The 21,048-nt window shown below is 58.2% G+C and overlaps 1 protein-coding gene across 2 annotated transcripts; it reads left to right on the top strand.

Annotated features, from left to right (window-relative positions):
- Positions 1-233: 233 nt before the first annotated feature.
- COPE (COPI coat complex subunit epsilon) lies at positions 234-18,525 on the top strand. 2 transcript variants are annotated; one of them, XM_058563827.1, is made up of 10 exons: positions 236-412; positions 7,462-7,524; positions 8,879-8,979; positions 11,981-12,133; positions 13,349-13,402; positions 13,906-13,987; positions 15,635-15,790; positions 17,345-17,413; positions 18,139-18,213; positions 18,320-18,525. In XM_058563827.1, exons 1-10 carry the CDS (start codon positions 287-289, stop codon positions 18,365-18,367), a joined length of 927 nt encoding a protein of 308 aa, XP_058419810.1. In that variant the 5' UTR covers positions 236-286; the 3' UTR covers positions 18,368-18,525. The 2 variants fall into 2 exon arrangements, with proteins under 2 accessions (XP_058419811.1, XP_058419810.1); XM_058563828.1 differs by lacking the exon at positions 17,345-17,413 and having other exon boundaries at positions 234-412.
- The last annotated feature ends 2,523 nt before the right edge of the window (positions 18,526-21,048 follow it).

The raw sequence follows: 21,048 nt of genomic DNA, 5'->3' as shown, positions 1-21,048 counted from the left end.
ATTGGATCCGCCTCCTGCATGGTCCCGCCCTCTCCAGCTCACTCTGCCATCGACCGCATCCTTACCATATTTCCCCGAATCCCATTGGCTCGCAGGATCGAATCAAACTACAATTCCCGAGATGCCCTGCGAGACGCACTCGCGTCCCCCGTACCCCCGTTTAGGCGTCTCCCATTGGCTCATCTCCAGGCCGGAACGAGTGAACTACATTTCCCGGCCCCGCGGTGGCCCCCTGCTTCCGGCCGACGTGTCCCTCAGGAAGAAGAGCGGTTGCGACGATAGCGATATGGCGCCTCCCGCCCCCGGCCCGGCCTCCGGCAGCTCAGGGGAGGTGGACGAGTTGTTCGACGTGAAGAATGCTTTCTACATTGGGAGCTACCAGCAGTGCATCAATGAGGCGCAGCGGGTGAAGGTGCGGCCGCTCCGGGCCCGGGACGCTGGGGGCGGGGACGGAGGAAGCTGCCTGGTGGCCGCGAGTCGCGGTCTGACTTTAAGAACGCTTCCTCTTCTCGCGGCGGTTTCCCCTCACGCATCTCTTGAGAGCGCGGTGAGGAGTTATCTTGTCCCATAGCAAATCTCAGAGCAGTAACAGTTCATAGTGCTTCTCACTCAGAGCGCTCGCTCTGCGTCCTGGAAGCATTGGAGTAAGAGAGGCATTTGTATCATGTAGTAATAATGTTCTCCTTTGTTGAGCGGCCCACACTGTTCCGCCAGACCCTCAATTCCCGTGAAGTAGGGACTGCTGTTTATCCTCATTTTACAGAGAACACTGAGGCTCAAGAGAGAAATGGCTTCCCCGGTGTTATCCTGCCCCACTAGCCCGGTCATTTGTCCCCAGACGTGCTTGTTCAGTTATTCATTCGTTCGTTCCTCATTGAGCATCTCTGTGGGCCAAGTAGTGTATTCGTGCTGGGCTCAGAGCAGTGACAAAACAGACAAAACTCCTAGCATTTTCAGAAACCTCAGCCTCTCAAGGGAGACAGACAGTAAAGGAGTAAATAAACAAGAAGTCAAGAGGTGGCGTGATGGAGAGTGGTGGGAATGAGCTTGGCTGTTTGAGAGCTAGAAAATAGCCCTGCAAGGCAGGGCCCAGCCAGCCAGTGACAGGAGAGGGGGCACCAGGGGCCATTAGCAGCAACTTTTGGGGAGGGACATGATGTTACTGACACTGCGAGAGTGAACCATTGGAGAACTTTTAAGAGCAGTGAAATTGGCAGTCTTGCCTGCCTTCACAGTCTAGTGTTCCAAAGAGAGTAAGCAAGTAAAGAAGCTAGTGAATACGTAGTTACAACTTGAGCACTCTGGGGATGGGGGTAGATAAAAAGTGCTGAGAATGGAGAAGGAGGGTGCTGCTTCATGTGGGAGTGGTCAGATCAGGCCAGGCCTCTCTGATTGTCATTTGAACCTGAGGCTGAATCTTGAGAGGCGTCTGACCCCATAAACTGCTGCAAAAGTGCTGAGGCAGGGATGAGCTTGGCGTAGCCCAGGCATAAGGGGTCAGTGTAGCAGAAGTGGGGCAAGCGATGGGGAGGATGAGAATGAGGTGGGCAGGGCCTTGGGGTCACGGCAGGGCTTTAGATTTTATTCTAAAGGCACAGGAAGCCACTGGAGCACCTAGTGAGAGAGTGGCAGGTGTCTTCACAGAGGCAGCCAGAGAGTTGGGAGGAATTTAGACTCTGAAGTAGAGAAGGCTTGTTTTCCATGCTTTTCGCCTTTTGCAGTGTACCTGATTTCCCTGCACGTCATCTGTATAATGGGGATAAAGCCTCAAACAGATTTCAGAAAGCGGTTTGGATTTCTTGAAATAACGTTTGCATGATTGCATGAGTTTTCTGTTGCCGCCGGGACAAATTATCTCAAACAATAGCTTAAGATGACACAAACTTATCTCAAAGTTTCTATACGTCAGAAGTCCAACACGGCTCACCAGGCTAAAATCAAATTGTCAGGTGGGCTGTGTCTTTTCTGGAGATTCCAGGGAAGAATCTGCTTCCAAACTCATTCAGGTTGCTGGCTCTCTGCCTGGGACCACCTAAGTTACCTCCTAGAAGCTTCTCTCCAATTCTCAACCTCCATGTAGCCCCTCCATCTCAGAACTAGCCGTGGGGTTCTCACAGTTGGAATCTCTCGAATTTCCCCTTCTGCATTCCTTCTGTCTGTTAGCTGCTATCAGCTTCTGTGATTGGGCTGTGCCCTCCCAGATAACCCAGCATAGTTTCCCCCTCTTAGGGTCCATAACCTTAATCACAGCTCTGAAGTCCCTTTTGTGACGTGATGTAAGCTATTCACAGATTCCAAGGACTGGTGTGGACATCTCTGGGCAGCAGGGGTGGGGGGTGCCTTATTTGGCTCACCACCACAATTTTATGTGTCTCTTGGCTGGGGTAGTGTGGGCTGCGAGAAGATTGAGACAGACCTGGGCTCAGATTTCGGCTCTGCTACCAGGGCTGAGTCATTGCACCTCTTTGAGCTTCTGTTTTCCTCTCCTGTCAAATGGGAAAAATGATGCCTATCTCATTAGGGTCACTGTGAGATTCAGTGTTACACTCACATTCCACCTTTTGACTTCTACCGTATGTCTGTTCTGCTTACTTCATAGCGATGTGTTCTTTTGAGTCATTATATGCAGACTATACACTGCTGCTGAAAGGGAGAACCAGCATGACCTGCTGCACATAGAGAGTGTCTGAAAATGAAGATATGGAAACCATGTCAGTGGTCACTTTGGCTGGAGGCACACTGCTCAGCCTCTGAGCTGGGGACCTGCGCCCTCTTTGGCGATGTGATCAAGAGGTGCTGCCACCAAGCCAAGGTGTTCTCCCTGAAGCATCCAGAAGAATGGAGCACTCTCCCCCCTGAGCCATTTGATGTGATTTAATTCTGATCCATAGGCCACCTGAACCGTCCTGGGCAGGCTGTACTGGGTTGAGTGGTGTCCCTGAAAAGATATGTCTACCCAGAACCTGTGAATGTAGCTTACTTGGAAAAAGGGTCTTTACAGATGTAATTCAGTAGGATCTCTAGATGAAGTCATCCAGGATTTAGGATGGGCCTTAAATCCAATGAGAAGTGTCCTTCTAAGAGAAAGGCAAAGAGAGGTTTGAGACACAGACAGAGAAGACAGAGGCAGAGATTGGGGTGATGAGCCACAAGCCCAGGAACACCTGGAGTCCCAGAAGCTGGGTGAGGCAAAGAAGGATCCTCCTAGAGAGCCTTTGTGGGGAGCCACGGCCCTATTGACACCTTAATTTTGGACTTCTGGCCTCCAGAACTGTGCGAGAATAAGTATCTGTTGTTTTAAGCCCCCTAGTTTGTGGTAGTTTGTTACAGCAGCTCCAGGACTTCAGACAGGCACCACCTGAGGTGGCTCCCGCTAGAACACCTGGTATGTCATAGCACAATGTCACTGTCATGAAGTTTCCCCATTTGTCAGATATTTCTCAAGTGCCCACAAGATGGCAGGCACTGCCCAGGTGTTGGGCCGAAGCAGTGAAGAAAGCCTTGAGCAGCTGGCCATGTGGTGTGGTCAGGTGGCTCTAACTGGCCTCCCCAGACAGTACCATCGTCCTCGGCCCCGGCTGCACCTCTGAGCTGTCTGGGGCAGTGTGGGGCCACCCCAGGGTCAGGCATCATTGGTGGGGTGGGCTTCCTGGCTTTGCTGGTTCTGAGTTCCCAGGTGATTCTGACGAGCTGTGGGGGCTGGGGACCACAGTGCTCGCGTGGTGGGATGCATCAGAGTCCCTGGGGTGCTCTGTAAATGGGGGTTACTGGAGCCACCCCTGCAGGGTCTGAATCAGCAGGTCGGGGAGGGGCCCAAGACTCTGCCTCCCTAATGAGCTCCTGGGAGACGCTGCTGCTGCTGCTGCTGCTACAGGGATGGTGCTTGGAGCCCCAATGCACTCACCCGTTGGGAGGCTGACCTCCCAATGACCCGGCCTCCAGCATTGGTTACCCCAGTTTGCAGGTGGGGCCCAACCCAGAAAGGGGAACGTAGCCTCAGGGAAGTCACAGCATTCAGCAAGGGCCTCCAACCAGTGACTTAGTCAAGCTGCCAGAGCAGGTCTCACCAGCTCCTTCCGGAACATTTCAGCCCAGCAGACCTTGGGGTCTGGGACCACAGCTGACTGTCAAGTGGACCCAGGACCCCCTCTGTGCCCCCTGTCTCCTCTTGGCAGGGAGGGCAGTAGGTTTTTGGTCTGTTTAAAGCGGGGCTTCTCATTAGCCACGCTGTAAACTGGCTGTTCCTGGATCAGCTTTGGGCCCCACAGAAGGAAGCTGTCACGGGGAGGAGGGGCCTTCAGGCGGGAAGCATCCTGCACGGCAGGCGTGCGGGCAGACGCTCAGCCGCAGTAAGACAGGTGCCGCCATGGGCCTTGGGTTGGTGGCCTGTCTCCCCTGGGGGATTGGGGAGCGGCTCCGTGGTCCCGCTCCACGAAGTGCAGGCTCCTGCTCCCAATCTGCACTCCACAGCCTTAGTCACCGGTGGCAGGCTCTTGCCAAGCCACACAGTTTCTGGCCCAGTCTCCACAAGCCTTCTTTGTCTCCTGGCTCTGGTCGGCCTGCCTTGGTGGGTTTTGATCTCCCAGGTAACAAACAGATGAGTCTCGCATGAGGAGTGAAGACGTTCTGAACCAGCCCAGAGTCTGCTCCCGGCTTGTCCTGGCGTGTGAACAGGCAGCTGTCTGTGCCTTGTTCCTTGTTAGCAGAACAGACCGTGCCAGGCCTGTCGTCTGCAGTTGTCTCGCAGAACAATGTGCGTCAGTACCTGTAGATGTGCTGCCTTCTTTTTCCCCACTGTGTCGTGTGCCCCCGTGGGGACCTGCTGCAGTTTATGTAGCTACTCCTCTGTTGCCGGACATTTGGGTCCCTTCTGGCTTTCTGCTGTGCCAGCAGGCATCCTTGCACTTGCCTCTCCTTTTTTCTTTCTTTTCTTTTTTTTTTTTGAGGAAGATTGGCCCTGCGCTAACGTCTGTTGCCAGTCTCCCTCTTTTTTTTTTTTCTCCCCAAAGCCCCAGGACGTAGTTTGTGTCATAGTTGTGGAGTTGTAGTTCTTCTATGTGGGACGCCGCCTCAGCGTGACTGGATGAGCAGCGAGTAGGTCCGCGCCCAGGATCTGAACAGGCGAACCCCGGGCTGCTGAAGCAGAACGCGCGAGCTTAACCACTATGCCACTGGGCTGGCCCCTGCCTCTCCTTTTTTCAAAATGTGTCTTTGCTCTGCCAGCAGCTGTGGTACAAACCAGGCTCGAGCTCTCTCGCCCCAGGGAGACGCACGTTTCACTTCCAGTTGCTGTGGGGTAAAACATGACTGTCGAGGGAAACTACAGAGGTTCCAAAATCTCCTGTCGTGGCCCCTGGCCTGTATGTCTGTCCTTGTTCTTAACGCCTCCCAGACGCTCTTCTCTCTCAGGCTGTTTGAGGGGGTCCTGAGTGTCCACATGCTGGTCTGGGTGATGCCTCAGCAGTCCTGCAGGCTCGGGGTGGGGGTGCCCATTTTACAGATGGGGGAGCTGAGGCTCAGAGTTGCCTCTGGGACCCAAAGCCACCCCAGTCCCTCATGGCGTCCCACTGTATTATTGCTTCAAAGACACCAAGAGCTGCCATTTGTCTCTTTTTTTTTTTTTTATAATTTTATTTATTTATTTTTTCCCCCAAAGCCCCAGTAGATAGTTGTATGTCACAGCTGCACATCCTTCTAGCTGCTGTATGCGGGATGTGGCCTCAGCATGGCCAGAGAAGCAGTGCGTCGGCGCATGCCCGGGATCCGAACCCGGGCCGCCAGTAGTGGAGCGCGCGCACCCAACCGCCAAGCCACGGGGCCGGCCCGCCATTTGTCTCTTTTTATTGAAGGTAGTGTGTGGACCCCAGGCAGGTTGCCCTTATTTAGAAGAGGGGCAGCCGGGTGATGCAGTGGTTAAGTTCGTGCGCTCTGCTGTGGCAGCCTGGGGTTTGCAGGTTCAGATCTAGGCGCGGACCTATGCACCGCTCGTCAAGCCATGCTGAGGCGGCGTCCCATATACAAAATAGAAGAAGATTGGCACAGGTGTTAGCTCAGGGCCAATCTTCCTCAGCAAAAAAAAAAAAAAAAAAAGACGTCATGTTCTAAATCATGGCCAGATCCCCAGCCTGGCCATCAAGGCCAGAGCAAGCCATTGGAACCCTGTGGCCAAGTTGCCCTGCATTGAGCTGGGGCCAGGAGCCAGGCGCCAGGCTTCTTGTTCTAGGTCTCCGTTGACCTGGGAGGAGAAAGTGTTTGCCGCCCTCACTCCCCCGCCCCCACCCCAGGCTGAGGAGAAGAAGGTGAGGTGACTAGGAATCTGGTTCTCAGCCTCAGGGAGGGCAGTCCTGGTGTGCCCCCAGCTGTGGGCTTCAGACTCTGTCCTGTGTGGACAGGCCATCTTTCTGTGCACTTTTCCAGGGTCCATGGTTTGGAGGCTGTTGGAATGGCGACTCCAACGTGGCCGGCCCTCTTCCCACGTCAGTTACCTCTTCTGGCCCCCGGGTGGCCTGTCCCAGTGCCCTCAAGCCCTCTGGGCAGAGCTGCTCTGTGCGCACCCATCCCAGGTACCGCAAGGCCTCCCAGGGAGCCGGCTGGCACCCTGGGGCATCGTCCAAAGCTCTTCTCCAAAGGAAGGGTCCCCTGCCTGCCTGCAGTCTCCTGGGGGCTTCCTCACAGTCCCACAGTGAACATTCTGTGAGGTCACCTTGCTCCTAGTCCTTGGCTCTGTGCGGTGGCTGGGCCGCGGGGGCCTGGCCCGTGGGCCTTGTCCCTGAGGTCTCGCCCAGCCCTGGGCAGCCAAGCTGAGCTCTCTCAGAAAGGCCCTTTTGCTGGAGATAGGGCAGGCTCTCTGTGTGAGGCCGACCTTCATCTGTTTTGTTTGCCATGTTTAAAGAGTATTTTGGAACAAAAACAGGACAGGAACAAGCTGCGTGGAAGTATTTGTTAAGAAGGCAAAGTCCCCTTTGCATGTCTCCACCTGGGTCTTATCTGTTGTCCAGCATCAGCCGGCCCAGACCTATTCTCTCTGCTTTTACAAACCCAGTCACCAAGGCACGTCCCCCTAATGTCCTTGGACCACACGGACTGTCAAGCAGCTTCTCTTTTGACCTGCTGCCCCCTGGGCTCCTTCCCCATCTGGAAGAGGTAGTCAGAGGCGTGGGCTCCACCCTGGCCCCTTGCCATGTAGTTGGAACAGATGTGGCACTTTTGGTGCCCCCATCTCTCACCTGGACAGATGGGGGTGACGATCAAACCACCTTCCCAGGGTGGTGTCGGGGTGGGACAGCATCAGTTGCCCGGCATGCTGCGTGCCCTCAGCCGGGGCTGCTCTCCTGTCCCCCAAGGTCACAAGCAGCTGAGAGCCAGGGCCAGGACTGAGGCCCAGACTCTGCTGGGGAAGCTGCCCACTCTTGGCCTCTGAGGGCCTGTCCTGTGCATCCTGACCTGCCTCTGTTTCTGTAGCCATCGAGCCCAGAGAGAGACGTGGAAAGGGATGTCTTCCTGTACAGAGCATACCTGGCACAGGTGAGTGTGGGCCCGTCACCGTGCCCCGGGCCACCAACACCCCTGGGGTGGGGGAGTAAGGAACAGTGCTGGGAGGGGGAGGGGAGGGTAGAGTCCAGCCACCACGAGCAGCCAGTGTGGCCACCACAAGTAGGTGGGTGTGTCACCGAGGCCCTGGACCACCAGGCCAGAGGGCCAGTGTCAGGATTTCTCACTTTTATCTTTTTACGTAATCAGATTTTATTTGTTTAGTACAGTTTTAAGTTTACAGAATAATTGAGCAAATAGTAAAGAAAATTCCGTATTCCACCCCCCCACCCAGCAGTTTCTCTTATTAACGTCTTGGGTTGGCCAGATGCTTTTGTTACAATCGATACACCGATATTGACCCTGATGTTAACTAGAGTCCACAGTTTAGGCACTGGGGGTTTTTAAACGCAGCGTTACTCTGGAATACAGTAAGAGTGTCTCCTTATGTTCTAAAAATCCAGACAGTGCAGATAGAACCGAGCTGTGCCCTGCCCCGGTTCTGCCCAATGCCCGCTGTGCGAGTGTGGCTTCCGGCCTCCCACCTGCCTTGTCCCCTAGCTGCAGCCCTGGAACTGCGGCTTCGCAGCTGCCCCACCTCACATCTGGGCTCCAGTGGCTTCCCAGGGCTCTTCGCACCTTTCTGTTTGTGGGGCATTCCAGAGCCTGACAGGACCCCCCACCCCCTGACACTCAAGAGTGAAGCTCAGGCCCAGACAGTATGTATGGCCCACAATCTCCTTGGAATGTGTTCATACGTATGTGTGTGCACGCGTACGTTTTACAAAAACGAACACCTGTGCGTGGCAGTAAAAACACTGAAACTGCCTAGAGAGAAACACAGTGAGAAATGGGCCCCTGGCTCCAGTTCCCCTCTAGGAGGTGACCCCCAGCACCAGTTCTGGGTGTCAGCAGGGAGGGCCTCTGTTGTGGGGGGTGTGTTCTGCTCTATAGAAGCACATACCCAGACCCCCTGCCCCCAGTGACATACCTCCCCAGAGCTCGTGGGACCCTCACCCTGTCACCTCACCACCACTGGGGTGAACCACTGGGGTCTCCAGCCAGAGCAGTGGGCAGCGTGGCCTGACAGGTGACGAGTCTGTGCTGGCTTCCACAGTGCACTGTAGTGAGGCTGGCACCTGGCAGCCTTGGGTCCCTGGAGGTGGTGGGTGGTAGACCTCCTGCAGCCCAGGGAGGGCAGTGTGGGTTTTACCTGCTGCACCAGGGCCGAGTGCCCACCCGGGTGATGCTGGAGCCACGAGAAGCCCTTGTGTTCCTGGGGGCTGAGGATCTATAAATCCTGTGGGGTAGGAGTGGGGAACTGACAGCATGCTTGCCTTGACGGCAGAGGAAATATGGCGTGGTCCTGGATGAGATCAAACCCTCCTCGGCCCCCGAACTCCAAGCTGTGCGCATGTTTGCTGAGTACCTGGCCAGTGACAGCCGGAGGTGAGGATGGGGGGCCCTAGGGGGGTGTCCCTCTTTCCCACCTGTCACCTCCCTGAATCTCTGTTTCCCTCACCTGCACAGTGGGCGGCAGTGATGGACCCTGCTTCAAAGGGGTCTCGGGGGGTCACAGATGAGGACTTGTGTGCAGATGCCCTCCGGGGCCGTGAGGGGCGTCGTGCTGCCAAGAGGGCCTCCCCCTCGACACACAGGGTCGAGACCCTCCAGCCAGTCTTCCAGCCTGCTGCTTACCCAGGCCCTCGGTCTGTCCAGGGAGGCGGTTGTACCACCTGCTGATCGTCTCCTCAGGAAGGGGACCCAGGTGGAGGGGGGATGGGAACATGCCAAGTCCTCACCCTGAGCCACAGACCAGCAATTGTCAAATTCCCGAGGGTGATTGCCAGGGGAGGTGGAGGTTGGGGCTGTGGGGACCTGGAAGCACTGCCCCCTCCAGCGGCCAAGGGAGGGCAGGGTGAGCCTTGCCTGCCAGGCTAGGGCCAAGCATCCCAGGCCCAGGCCCACCTGTGTTCTGCTGCTCAGTGTGGGGTCTGCAGTGGCACATTCCAGCCCTGCTGGCCTCGAGTGGTTCCTACTGCGGGGTTTGCATGGCTGTTCCCTCAGTGGTAGCATGCTTGCCCAGATGCACGTGAGCTCAGGCCTCTGCAGGTGGGAGCCACGTGACCCTGCCTCACCTGTGCGTGGAGCACCAGCTTGACCCAGCAGGCTCCGCGGCCCCTCTGCACCTTGGTTTCCCCCATCCCTGGGAATGGGCTGGGATTGGGGAGGTAAAACACTCCCCACAGGGCAGCTGGGATAGAAGGATGATGGCACAGCCCACGACAGGGAGATGCTCTGCTCTGTGGGCTGACCCCTGTCCCTGCCCCAAGACCCCACCACCACCCCAGGCCATCCCTCGCGGCACTGAGACGACTCACAGAGGGGCCTTCCCCAGTCTCTGCCCTGCAGAGCTTCTTAGACCAGGACGTGGTCATGACCTTGTTGACACCATGTTTCGCTCGTGGGCTGTGGCGGCTGTCTGCTGGTCCCAAGTGTGTGTGCTGTGAGCTCCTTCGTCCACAAAGTCCGAGGCTCGGGGTTTACTTGTGAGCAGTCACAGCTGAATGGGGGCCCCTGCAAGACGTGTCCATATCTGACCCCTGGAACCTGTGAATGTGCCCTCATTGGGAGTGGGGTCTTTGCAGATGTAAGTGGTTAAGGATCTTGAGCTCATCCTGGGTATAGGGTGACTGGGGTCTTTATAAGAGACAGAAGAGGAGAAGACACAGAGAAGATGCCATGTGAGGATGGAGACAGAGATCGGGGTGACGTAGACACAGCTGAGGAACACAGGACTGTGCAGCCACCAGAAGCCGGGAGAGAGGCCCGGGACGGATTCCCCCTAAGAGCCTCCGAAGGAGCCAACCCTGCCCACCCTTGATCTCAGACTTCTGGCCTCCAGAGTTGTGAGAGAAGAAACTCCTGTTGTTTTAATCTCCCCTGGCTGGTGGTGCTTTGTGACAGCAGCCCCAGGACACTAAGACGGGCAGCCTCCTGAGGCCATCGTTTCTCCCGCCCCGCACTTCACTAGCCGAGGTGACAAATCCCATTGTCCTTTGGAAGGAGAGGGTACCTGGGGGTCCTCCAGGAGCAGTGGCTGCTGTGAGCATTACAGGAAAGAACCCACAGGAAGCATGTGGCATGGGGCAGGAGCTCAGGAAAGCAGAGCAGTTCAAGGTGGGTCCATCCTGGCAGCACACACCTGCTCCTGCACACGGCCTGCCTGGCAAGCAGGTGGAGAAAGTTCCAGAGCAGTGAGCACAGCTGCAGCGTGTTCCAGTGTACAACACTGACATCACAGTGACAACAGCAGGCAGTGTGTCCACACCCCGTGTGCCCAGAACCAGGCAGGAAGCTCCGTGAGGCGGCCCAGAGGGCTCCTCAGGCCAACCCTGCATTACACCCTGTACGTGGTCCTGCCTTGCAGAGCAGGAAACAGGCTTAGATTTGAAGTTATTTGTCCATCAGGTATCTCCTTGGTGGGCACGGAGACAGTGATGGGCATGTCCCCGCTCTCCAGGGGCCCTCAGACACAGGTATTTGGCCAACAGCGCCCCAGAAATCCTCATGACATCCACGCGTTTGTGGAGACTGTATGGACCCCAAACAGCAGCTTTTGTCTAGTGGTGAGGGGCCCGGCCTTTGCCTTCTTTCTCTCATCGACTGCTCAGCAGCCCTTTGAAACAAGGGGTCTTGGCTCCATTTTCCAGTTAAGCAGACCATGGCTTGGGTGTCCTGTGACATGTGTGGGTGCCTGGTTGGTCCTTGGCCAAGCCTGGACTCCAGGCCGGCCGCTGGCTCTCAGCCCCCAGCCTAGCACATTACTCACTGGCCAGGAGCAGCCAGCACGCCGGGGTCAGGAACGGAGGGCAGCCTCCCTGGCAGTGGGGCGTGCTCCTGCCCAGCTGCCCTTGGTACCCAGGCCCATGTGCTGATGGATGAGCGTCTGGAGCCTCCACCGGACCACGGGCCTCCTCAGGAAGGTGGTGACGTTCCACTGTGAGATTCACATGTGTAGTCTCATGTCCCTGTGGATGCACCCCCGGCAAGTCAGCCATCCCTCCACATTCCAGGGTGGTATGGACATCACAGCCCCCAAGCGCTGAGGCTGGGGTATCTCGAGGCCCACGTGGTCATTTGTGCTGCTTCATGGGCAGAGCCGGGTGTGGCCCCTCCTGCACCACATCTCCCCGTGGGGCTGGGAGCACCTAGCCCCACTTTTCTTGACCTTGATTTCCCTGTCTGTGTGGGGGTGAGAAATACCTTGGGGGAAGGTGACAAGGCTGGCACCCAGTGGGGCTTGACAGAGACAGCTGGGCCCATTCTGCCCGCTGCTGCTGTGTGTCCCTGGCGGCCTGACTCGCCCTCTCTGGGCCTGTCTGCTCCCACAGGGGTGAGGCCTGCCTCCCACCCCCAGCCACGGGCCCTGCGTCACCATGTCTTGCAGGGACGCAATTGTTGCTGAGCTGGACCAGGAGATGAGCAGGAGCGTAGATGTGACCAACACCACCTTCCTACTGATGGCTGCCTCCATCTACTTCCATGACCAGAACTTGGACGCAGCCCTGCGTGCCCTGCACCAAGGGGACAGCCTGGAGTGGTGAGTGTCCGCCCTGCACCACAGGGACGGCCTGGAGAGGTGATTGGCCCCTCTGGTCTCCAGGATGCTCAGGCCCTCTTCAGCCATCGTCCTGGGAACAGTGAGGGGGCTACTATGAGAGACTGGGGCGGGGAGAAGACCTCCTATTTAGGCTGCAGCTCTCATTCTCTGTCCAGGAGACACTTCTTTGTGCACTGCTGGGCCACTGCTCCAAGGACACAGTGCCTGGGGCTGCAAACCTTTTCCTGAGGGCAGAGCAGAAAGCAGCTTTGTCTCTGCCTGAGGTTTCTGTATCCCATTCCCCCATGAAGCCTTGTGTTCCTCTATGCTGGCTTTTCCGTGTCCTCCTAGGTTCTCCAGGCTCTCCCCTGAGGCCGGCCCTCATTCAGGGCACTCCAAGGCTGGGGTGCTAGAGCCCACACAGCATGCAGTCGCCTCCACCCCCATCCCAGGAGGTGACTCTGGGCCAGCACTGTGTCCAGGGCTCCAGCCCCAGAGGGCACAGTCGCCCTTCCCCGTGAGTTCTCTGGCTCCTGCCTTCGCTTGGTTAGTTGGTCGCTACATGTTCCTTATGTATCTGTTTATGTCCTTCTCAATCCAGAAGGGGATTTGCAGCAGCTTAGAAATCGGCATAGCACATGGCCAAGGAGGCAGTGGGCCCCACAAGTGTTTCTCATGCTCTTACCTTGGCTGGTCTGGGTGCTGGGTCACATTCCTGTGGGACAACCTGGGAACAAGCAGCCACATTAGTACTGGGCAGTCACAGCCCAAGAGGGAAGCAGTGGGTGTGGGAACTGAAGGGAGTGAGCCGTGTCCCCCCTACAGCACTTCATCTGTGACTGAATTTGGAAGGGGGCTGGGGGTAGGAGATGTGAATATGGTGGCCGGCTGAGGCATGGGCAGGGAGCAGGCCAGAGGCCTGGGGTCCCTGCCTTGGGGACCCCACAGGAGCTCCCGGCCTGAGCGTGCTCAGCTGTGACACATGAGAGTGAGGTTCCCAGGAAGTGATGGGAGTGCTCAGCCTAGCAACGGGTGCCCAGGTCTGAGTCTGGCTCTGCTGGGCCAGTGGTCAACCTCAGTGTCCCCCTCTGCAAGGCTGGGTTGGTGGCCCAAGCACTCATAGGAATGTTCCAGAAGGTGGAACCCACATGAAGTGAGCCTCTCATGGGAGAGTAAAGTGGGGAGGGGTGCGCTGACTGCTGCCCTGTCCCGCAGCATGGCCATGACGGTGCAGATCCTGCTGAAGCTGGACCGCCTGGACCTTGCCCGGTAAGCTCCTCCTCACCTGTCACCACCTGGGGACGCTGTGCTGTGGCCTGTGCATTGGGGGTGCCTGAGCAACAGCCAGGCCATGTTGGGACCCCGTGTTCTCTGGAAGTTGGGCTCCTGTCCACAAGGAGGCACTCAGCGTGGGGACTGTCCCCGAGCCCTCCCCCTGCCCCAGAGCATCGATGCCACAATTGTTTCTCTAGTTCTTCCAGTTGATCGGGGTGATGCTCCGATGTTTACCTGCCCTTCCCTGCAGGGTGTTGCCAGGACAAGGGGCTTCACTGTCCATATCTCAGTGTCCTTCTGTGAGGCAGGCAGTGGAGCCTGTCCTGCAGGGTTGGGTTGGGCTTCTCAAGTGTGTAGCCTCGGGTGGGGGGCAGCCAGGCCATGGCCCAAGGTTCTAGAGCCTCATAAGCAAGCAGGTGTGTGTGCCTTGTGAGCAGGGAACTCAGGGCACTGGCCAGGCCCCTTAGCACCTTCCTGCCTCTCTCCTCTGCCCCCAGGAAAGAGCTGAAGAAAATGCAGGACCAGGACGAGGATGCCACCCTCACCCAGCTGGCCACCGCCTGGGTTAACCTGGCCGTGGTGAGCCCCTAGGTTGCTCTGGGAGATGGGGGCAGGAGCATCAGGGAGCTGGGAGGTGGGAGGTGGCCCCCTGCACCCAGCACTGGCTGCTCCTATGGGGAGAGTGTAGGTGGGGCGGTTCCACGATACGCTGGACCTCCTGCTTCCTTTAGGGCCAGTCCGCCAGAGGATCCCAGCCCCGGGGACCTGGGCACGTTTCCCACCTCACTCCGCGTCTACCCCATTGTAGGATTCTCGTAGCTGAGTGGCTTGGCCAGAGTGAATGGACTGGGGGGTCCGGAACCTGACTCGGCATGCCTTTCCCCACACGCCCCCCGGGACCCACTGAGCCGGCCTGCCTGGCAGCGGACCCTCCTCTGGGGTCTGGCCCTGGGCTTGGCTGCTGCTCAGCTTGCTCTCTGAGGTTCTGGCACAAAGCGGGTGGGGGTGTCCCCCTCATGGGTTCCCCTGTGCCCAGTCCCTGTTCCCCCACATGCCTGGGTACCCCAGTCTCCTGGCAACAGCCCCTTTTTTGGCCTGTGGCACTTGGCTTCCTTTCTGAGTCACTCTTTTGTACAGGCCTGTTTGTGTGTGTGCGTGTGAGGAGGATCAGCACTGAGCTAACATCCGATGCCAGTCCTCCTCTTTTTGCTGAGGAAGATTGGCCCTGGGCTAACATCCGTGCCCATCTTCTTCTACTTTATATGGGACGCCATCACAGCATGGCTTGATAAACGGTGCGTCAGTGCGTGCCCGGGATCCAGACCTGCGATCCCCGGGCCGCTGAAGCGGAGCATGTGAACTTAACTGCTACACCACCGGGCCAGCCCCTGTACATGCCTTTTTTTTTTTTTTTTTTTTTAATTTTATTTATTTTTCCCCTCAAAGACCCAGTAGATAGGTGTACGTCATAGCTCCACATCCTTCTGGTTGCTGTACGTGGGACATGACCTCAGCATGGCCGGAGAAGCGGTGTGTCGGTGCGCGCCCGGGATCCGAACCCGGGCCGCCAGCAGCGGAGCGCGTGCACTTAACCGCTAAGCCATGGGGCCAGCCCTGTACAGGCCTTTTAATATGTGCTCCCCATGTTTATGCATCTTCACTGCCCTTGGGCAGCTGAGGCCTCGCCCAGGCTGGTTTCCAATATCCGTCTAGTTTCGTGAGACAAACCCTGACAGCTGTCTCTAGTAGCCTTGCATTTTCTCACAAGCACATCTTGGTCTCAGGCTCCCTTGCAAGTGTGACACTGTGTCTTTAGCAGGCAGACAGAACCTTCTACTCAGAGCCTGGGCAGTCGGGGTCAGGGCTGCTGGTCACCGAGCAAGCCCACCCCTGATGGGCCATGTGACCCAGTGGTCCCAGCTCAGAGTTTGGCCCGGCCGCCTGTGCACTGGTTCTCCTCTTGGAAGCTGAGGCTTCTGCATCTGTAAACAGAAGCCTCGGGGAGCCGGGCTTGTAGCAGCTGCATGCCATTTCGGCCCCTTCAGCACAGCACAGGCTCCGTGGGGGTCTCTGTGGGGAAGGGGGCAGTGTCCAAGGAGTGCCTGCCATGGGCTGCCCTTGCCAGGATTGTCTCCACAAGGTGCAGGGATCCTTCTGTGAGGGAGCAGGCAGGGGTAGGGCCAGACAGCAGAGTGACAAACAGTGACATCAGAACTGTCCCCACAGGGTGGCGAGAAGCTGCAGGACGCCTACTACATCTTCCAGGAGATGGCTGACAAGTGCTCATCTACCCTGCTGCTGCTCAACGGGCAGGCGGCCTGCCACATGGCCCAGGGCCGGTGGGAGGCAGCCGAGGGCGTGCTGCAGGAGGCGCTGGACAAGGTACAGGCAGGACTGGCCTCTGCCCAGGACTCCCAGAGCGGGGAAGGCAGGTGGCTGGGCTTGCTGCAGAGGCACACAGGCAGATGGAGACGGACAGAAACAGGTGCGGCAGAGACCCCATGGGCCTGCCATGTGGCCACACAGGGATTTTAATGCTGAGTCAGCTGAAAATTGGTATTGCAAACGAAAATCCCGATTCTAGCTTCTCTTGGAAATGGGAAGATCCCGTCAGCTTGAGCCTCAGTCAGCCTGAGCTGAACGGACATACATGTCCCAGGCCCTCCTCGCTGTCACTTTGGCTGCCTCCCCTGGGTCCATACATGGAAGAGACGCCCGTCGTTCACTACCGAGGGGAGAGTGGGCTGCAGACACGTGGCATCGCCTGTGCCCATCCTTGTCGAGAAGGGGGACTGAGAGCGCTGCCCTCTTGGGGCGGCACAGTCGTCTTCTCCTGACTGACATCCGTCTTTTACGTTATTTTTATAATCAGAAAAGCCATCAAAGCTGTTTTCAATTTTGGAAAAAATTTTTTGGTATAATGAGAAACTGACACTGGTAGGAAGCTTTCTTCTTGTTCATCTCTTCGAGGGGCCGAGTGATCATCAGAAGGTTGTGTGCAGAGCAGGGACGGGCCAAGGGCGTTAGTCAAGTGCTTCCGCGGGCTGGTGTCCCCAGGCTGCACCCTGCAGCTGCCTCACCCCGCCAGGGCACCCTGTGCTGGCCGGAAGAAGTTGGGTCTCCGCAAAGAAGGGCAGCCAAGGGGTGGAGCCAAGTCTGTGCAGGAGGCCAGGGTCTCTGCAGCCCCTTGAGCTTGAGGCGCTGTGCGTCCTAGATGGTGCCTCTGCCCTGAGTCCAGGCAGCGCTCCTCCCAGTGTCCCTGCCTCGTAGGCACTAGGGGCTCTGGCTGGGGCTCCTGGCCGAGGCAGCGTCTGGGTGGTTCCCAGGGTTCCCTGTGCCTCAGAGCCCAGGATGGGCGGGCAGAATGAGGTCACCCGCCTGGAGGTTCTGGTGATTTCCCAGCAGCTTCCTGCCAAGTTCCCTTGGGAAGAGGTGGGGTGGGCGGGGTTTGCCCGTGGTCTCAGACCTCATCGTCACAGCATGAGGAATGGCTTGGTTATAGCATGGCTGTGATAGTACTGAGGCCGCCTTGGGCCGGGCTTTGTTACTTTGAGATTTGTGTGATAAATCCACTCCTCCCAAATTGCAGTAAGCCAGGGGCTCCATTGCAGTCTGGTCTGCAGAAGACAACGAGCTCAGAGGGGAAGCAGCTGGCCTGCAGAGGTGGAAGAGGCCGTGGCCCCTCCACACTGTGCTGCCTCCTGAGGCAGAAGGCAGGGCCCCAAGGTCACCGCTTACAGAGTGGCCACTGTTGGGGGGCACTCTGAGTCCTGCAGCCTCGGCCCTGCCTCACTTCTGAGGGTATGACCTTGTGCAGGTCACGTCCCCACCCCAGGGCAGCAGGGGACGTTGTCCTGCCCAAGATAGGGGTGAGCAGGCTGAGTCTGGGGGCCTGGAGGAGCTGACCCTGTCTGCCCGGCGTCCTCCTGTTTCTAGGACAGCGGCCACCCGGAGACACTGATCAACCTCATTGTCCTGTCCCAGCACCTGGGCAAGCCCCCCGAGGTAGGGCCCCCCAAGCCTGGTGCAGAAGGGTTTTCCAGCCCTTACAGTGCCAGCCTGGGGCGGGCGGGGGTCTCTGGTTTGGTGCCGGCTCCAGAGGAAGCTTGGGGCCTTAGAGTCTGAACTTCAGAGTTGGCCTGGGGTTGGGGCAACTCACCACGAGTGGGTTCCGGGCTGCAGGTCAGCTGCTCCCGTGAGTCCTATGGATGAGTAGGCTGAGGCTTGGAGGGCGCCTGGGCTGAGACCCAGCCTGTGCCACCTCATGGTGGGGGGTGGGCAACAGGACAGAGAAAAGGGGCCCAGGGGAGTGATTCTGGTGAGCCCACCTCGTGAGGGCAGAGCGCAAGAACATTGGGGCACTGCTCCGTTTAAGTGACTGGCCCAGCTGGCCAGGGCCCCTCCCAAGGGCTTTCTGACAGAGAGTCACAGGACCCTTGGGGCTGGGGTAGTGCAGGACAGATAGAACGACCCTCTCACTCACCCCAGAAACAGCACCAGACCCCCAGTCTCTGTGCCGGGCACTGTTCCAGCTGGTGCTTCCCCCACCCTGCGGGTCCTCTCTCATCAGCCTGATTCCAGGGTGGGTGATGGAGGGAATGTGGGGAGACCAGGTTCTTGCCTGGGGTCGGCTGGGTGGCCCTCGTCCCACCCCACAACTGCAGGATGGGACAAACAAAGCCACCATGGGGTCCGTGTATCCAGCTAACCTGGACTCACCTCCCCCGCAGGTGACAAATCGCTACCTGTCCCAGCTGAAGGATGCCCACAGGTCCCACCCCTTCATCAAGGAGTACCAGGCCAAGGTGAGCCCATGTGGGTGCCCGTCTCTGAGCCCCAGACCCCGGTCTACCCAAGGAAGGCCTGGAACTTGGGGCCTGGCTCACATCTCTCCCCTCATTCGTGTTGAAGGAAAACGATTTTGCCCGGCTGGTGCTGCAGTACGCCCCCAGCGCCTGAGGCCCAGAGGCACTTCCCGAGCCTGGGACAGTGAGGCCCAACCAAGCTGCTCTCTCCCTTGGGCACCTGCCCTCGACTTTCCCGTCTTGCTCACCCGTCCTGTCTCGCCCAGCCCTGCCCCCATCCTGTCAATAAACATCTCCACTAGGGTAGCCCCATCCGGTCCGTGTTTGCTCCAGCAACTTCAAGGTGGGTGTAGGGGAACCAGGGCTCGGATGGGAGGGGCCTGGGCACCGTGGCCAAGGGCTGTTCCTGGGAGGGGGCTCTGGAGACCAGAGTCTGTAAGTAGCAGCTACACAGACTTCCCTGCACCTCAAACAGCTGTCCTATGCTGCCGAGCTGTGGGTGGCACAGCCATGTCCCCCAAGCCCACTTGGCATCCAGGAAGACTGAGGTGCAGAGAGGTCACAGCCATCACAAGGAGCACCAGGATTGACACCGGGGCCCCACGTAGTCTGTAGGTGATGAGGGGGCTGGAAGCACTCAGGCCTCAGCTCAGCCAAGCGGGGAGGGGGTGTGCCGGGTCCTTGTGGAAGTAAACATCAACCCGCTGCCCCCAGGCCCCTGCTCCTCGCTGCTGCCCTGTGGTGAGTCATCAGCCAAGACTGAGACCCGCTGTGGTCGCTGTGGTCGGGGCCGTGGGCGCTGGAGTGCCTCGGTGGCCGAAGCACGGAGCTGCCTGCCCGAAGAGAGAAATGCGTAGTGAGCACCGTGTGATAAGAGGAGGCTGGACAACAGAGAGGGAGGCGGGCAGTCAGGGGAGGGGGTTATCTGGGGCCTGTGGGTGAGGTCACCATTGAGCTGTGTCCACCTGAACAAGAAGGAGCTGCTCGGCCCGGTTCTGGGGAGATGAGCATCCTGGGCAGCAAGAACAGCCCGTCAGAGGCCCTGAGACCACACTGGGCTCGGTGAGCTGGACAGGGCTACATGCCCTTTCTCCCGGGGCCAGTGACTGGGTCTTTCCCAGGGAGGAGTGAAGGCACCTGGGTTCCAGTGCCTGGCTCCATCTGCTCCAGAGGGGGCCATCTGAAACCCAGTGCCTCGTTGCTAGGACAGGACATAGAGCAAGGGACCCCCTGCAGCAGGGACCACCCTCAGCCCCTCCTTGCCTGGTGGGGGGCCCAGCCGGGGAGAGGTGGCGGATAAGGCTTACCTGAGCAGGGCCATCAGTCAGGGTCAGGAGTGGTCAGGTGGTGAGCTCCCTGGGAGAGAAGGCCCACCCTCTTGGGACGGGCAGAGAAGGGGCGCTAACCTTGGGACCTCAGCAGCCCTCCACTGGGTGCCTGGTGCCTGGGAGCCCTGCTCCAGCTGGGAGCCTCAGCTGCCAGCACCAGGAGTCACTTTCTTTTTTTTTTTTTAAAGATTTTATTTATTTTTTTTCCCCTCAAAGCCCCAGTAGATAGTTGCATGTCATAGCTGCACATCTTTCTAGTTGCTGTATGTGGGACGCGGTCCCAGCATGGCCGGAGAAGTGGTGCATGCCCAGGATCCGAACCTGGGCCGCCAGCAGCGGAGCGCTCGGACTCAACTGCTAAGCCACAGGGCCGGCCCCAGGAGCCACTTTCTATTCCTGTCCTGCATCCACGTTGGTGGCCTCCCCTTTGGGCCCCGCCAAAATGAAACTGGAGCCTGGGCTGGAGCTGGTGGGCAGGGGCGCCTCTCCCGTTACTGATGGGCGTCATGGTGACCAGATAGTGCTTGGGTGGGAGGGCCAAGATGGTGGTTGGGAAGGTCCAGGGCTGCCCCACAGTTCTGGCCAGACCTGTGGGGGCATGTCCAGCCAGCCTGGGACCCCTGAGCGTCCCTCTGTCTGCCAGGCTGACCAAAGTATTGACAGGACAGATGAACCCTGCCCACACAGAGTGCACAGTCAAGAATGAGTAGGAGGTATAGCAGGACAGATGGTGACGTGCCAATGATGAGAATGACAGGGGGGTCAGGGAGGCACTCTGAACAGGTGATATTAGTAGGTAAAGTCAAGTTGGTGAAGGAGGAACCCTGCCAGTACCTGGGGGAACAACATTCCAGGCAGAGGGAACAGCCAGTGCAAAGGCCCTGAGGCACTTCGGGGTGTTGGAGATACAGTGAGGTGGCCAGTGTGGCTGAAACAGAGGGAGCAAGGTGGAGAGAGGAGGGTGTGAGGGCAGGTGATATGTCACGGTGAGAAGCTGGGTTTTTACTCTTGAGTGATGGGAGCCATGGAAGGCTGTGAGCAGAGGAGGGACTGACTGGCAGGCTCCCTCTGGCCTGTATGTGGGGTGGGAAGGAAGTCAGGATACCATGCAGGAGGTACGAGGGTGGCCCAGGGCTGCATGAAGCTGTGCAGGCGCAGAGAAGTGGCTGGATTCAGGAACATTTGAAGGTGGGGCCAGAAGGTGTGCTGCAGGACTGGACGAGGGGTGAAGGGAAGGAGGAGAGATGAGGCCCTCCTTGGCCCCCCTCCCTGTTTTCACCTGTGCACCTGAAGGTCGGGTGAGGCTGGTGGCCCTATGGGCCTGGAGCTCAGCTCCTGCAGAGCCCACACTGATTCCTGCACTCTGCCCCTCGAAGGCTACAGGATGACGTCCTAGGTGGGGGAAAGGAGGGGCATGGCTGTTGGGGAGTCCTGGGGGCTATCAGTGCAAAGTGAGGCGATGTCCCCAACAGGTGTGCCCTCAGTGATGGCCTTTGGGGGCTTTGGG

The sequence above is a fragment of the Diceros bicornis genome, chromosome 20, assembly GCF_020826845.1.
Source record: "Diceros bicornis minor isolate mBicDic1 chromosome 20, mDicBic1.mat.cur, whole genome shotgun sequence".
Taxonomy (NCBI): domain Eukaryota; kingdom Metazoa; phylum Chordata; class Mammalia; order Perissodactyla; family Rhinocerotidae; genus Diceros; species Diceros bicornis.
This window is presented reverse-complemented; position numbering and strand designations above follow the sequence as displayed.

Excerpts from the sequence above, each read along its gene's own strand:
- COPE (XM_058563827.1), top strand. The coding sequence starts at position 287 with ATGGCGCCTCCCGCCCCCGGCCCGGCCTCCGGCAGCTCAGGGGAGGTG. Across the intron at positions 12,134-13,348 it reads CAAGGGGACAGCCTGGAGTG|CATGGCCATGACGGTGCAGA; the intron begins GTGAGTGTCCGC and ends CCTGTCCCGCAG. Across the intron at positions 13,403-13,905 it reads GACCGCCTGGACCTTGCCCG|GAAAGAGCTGAAGAAAATGC; the intron begins GTAAGCTCCTCC and ends CTCTGCCCCCAG.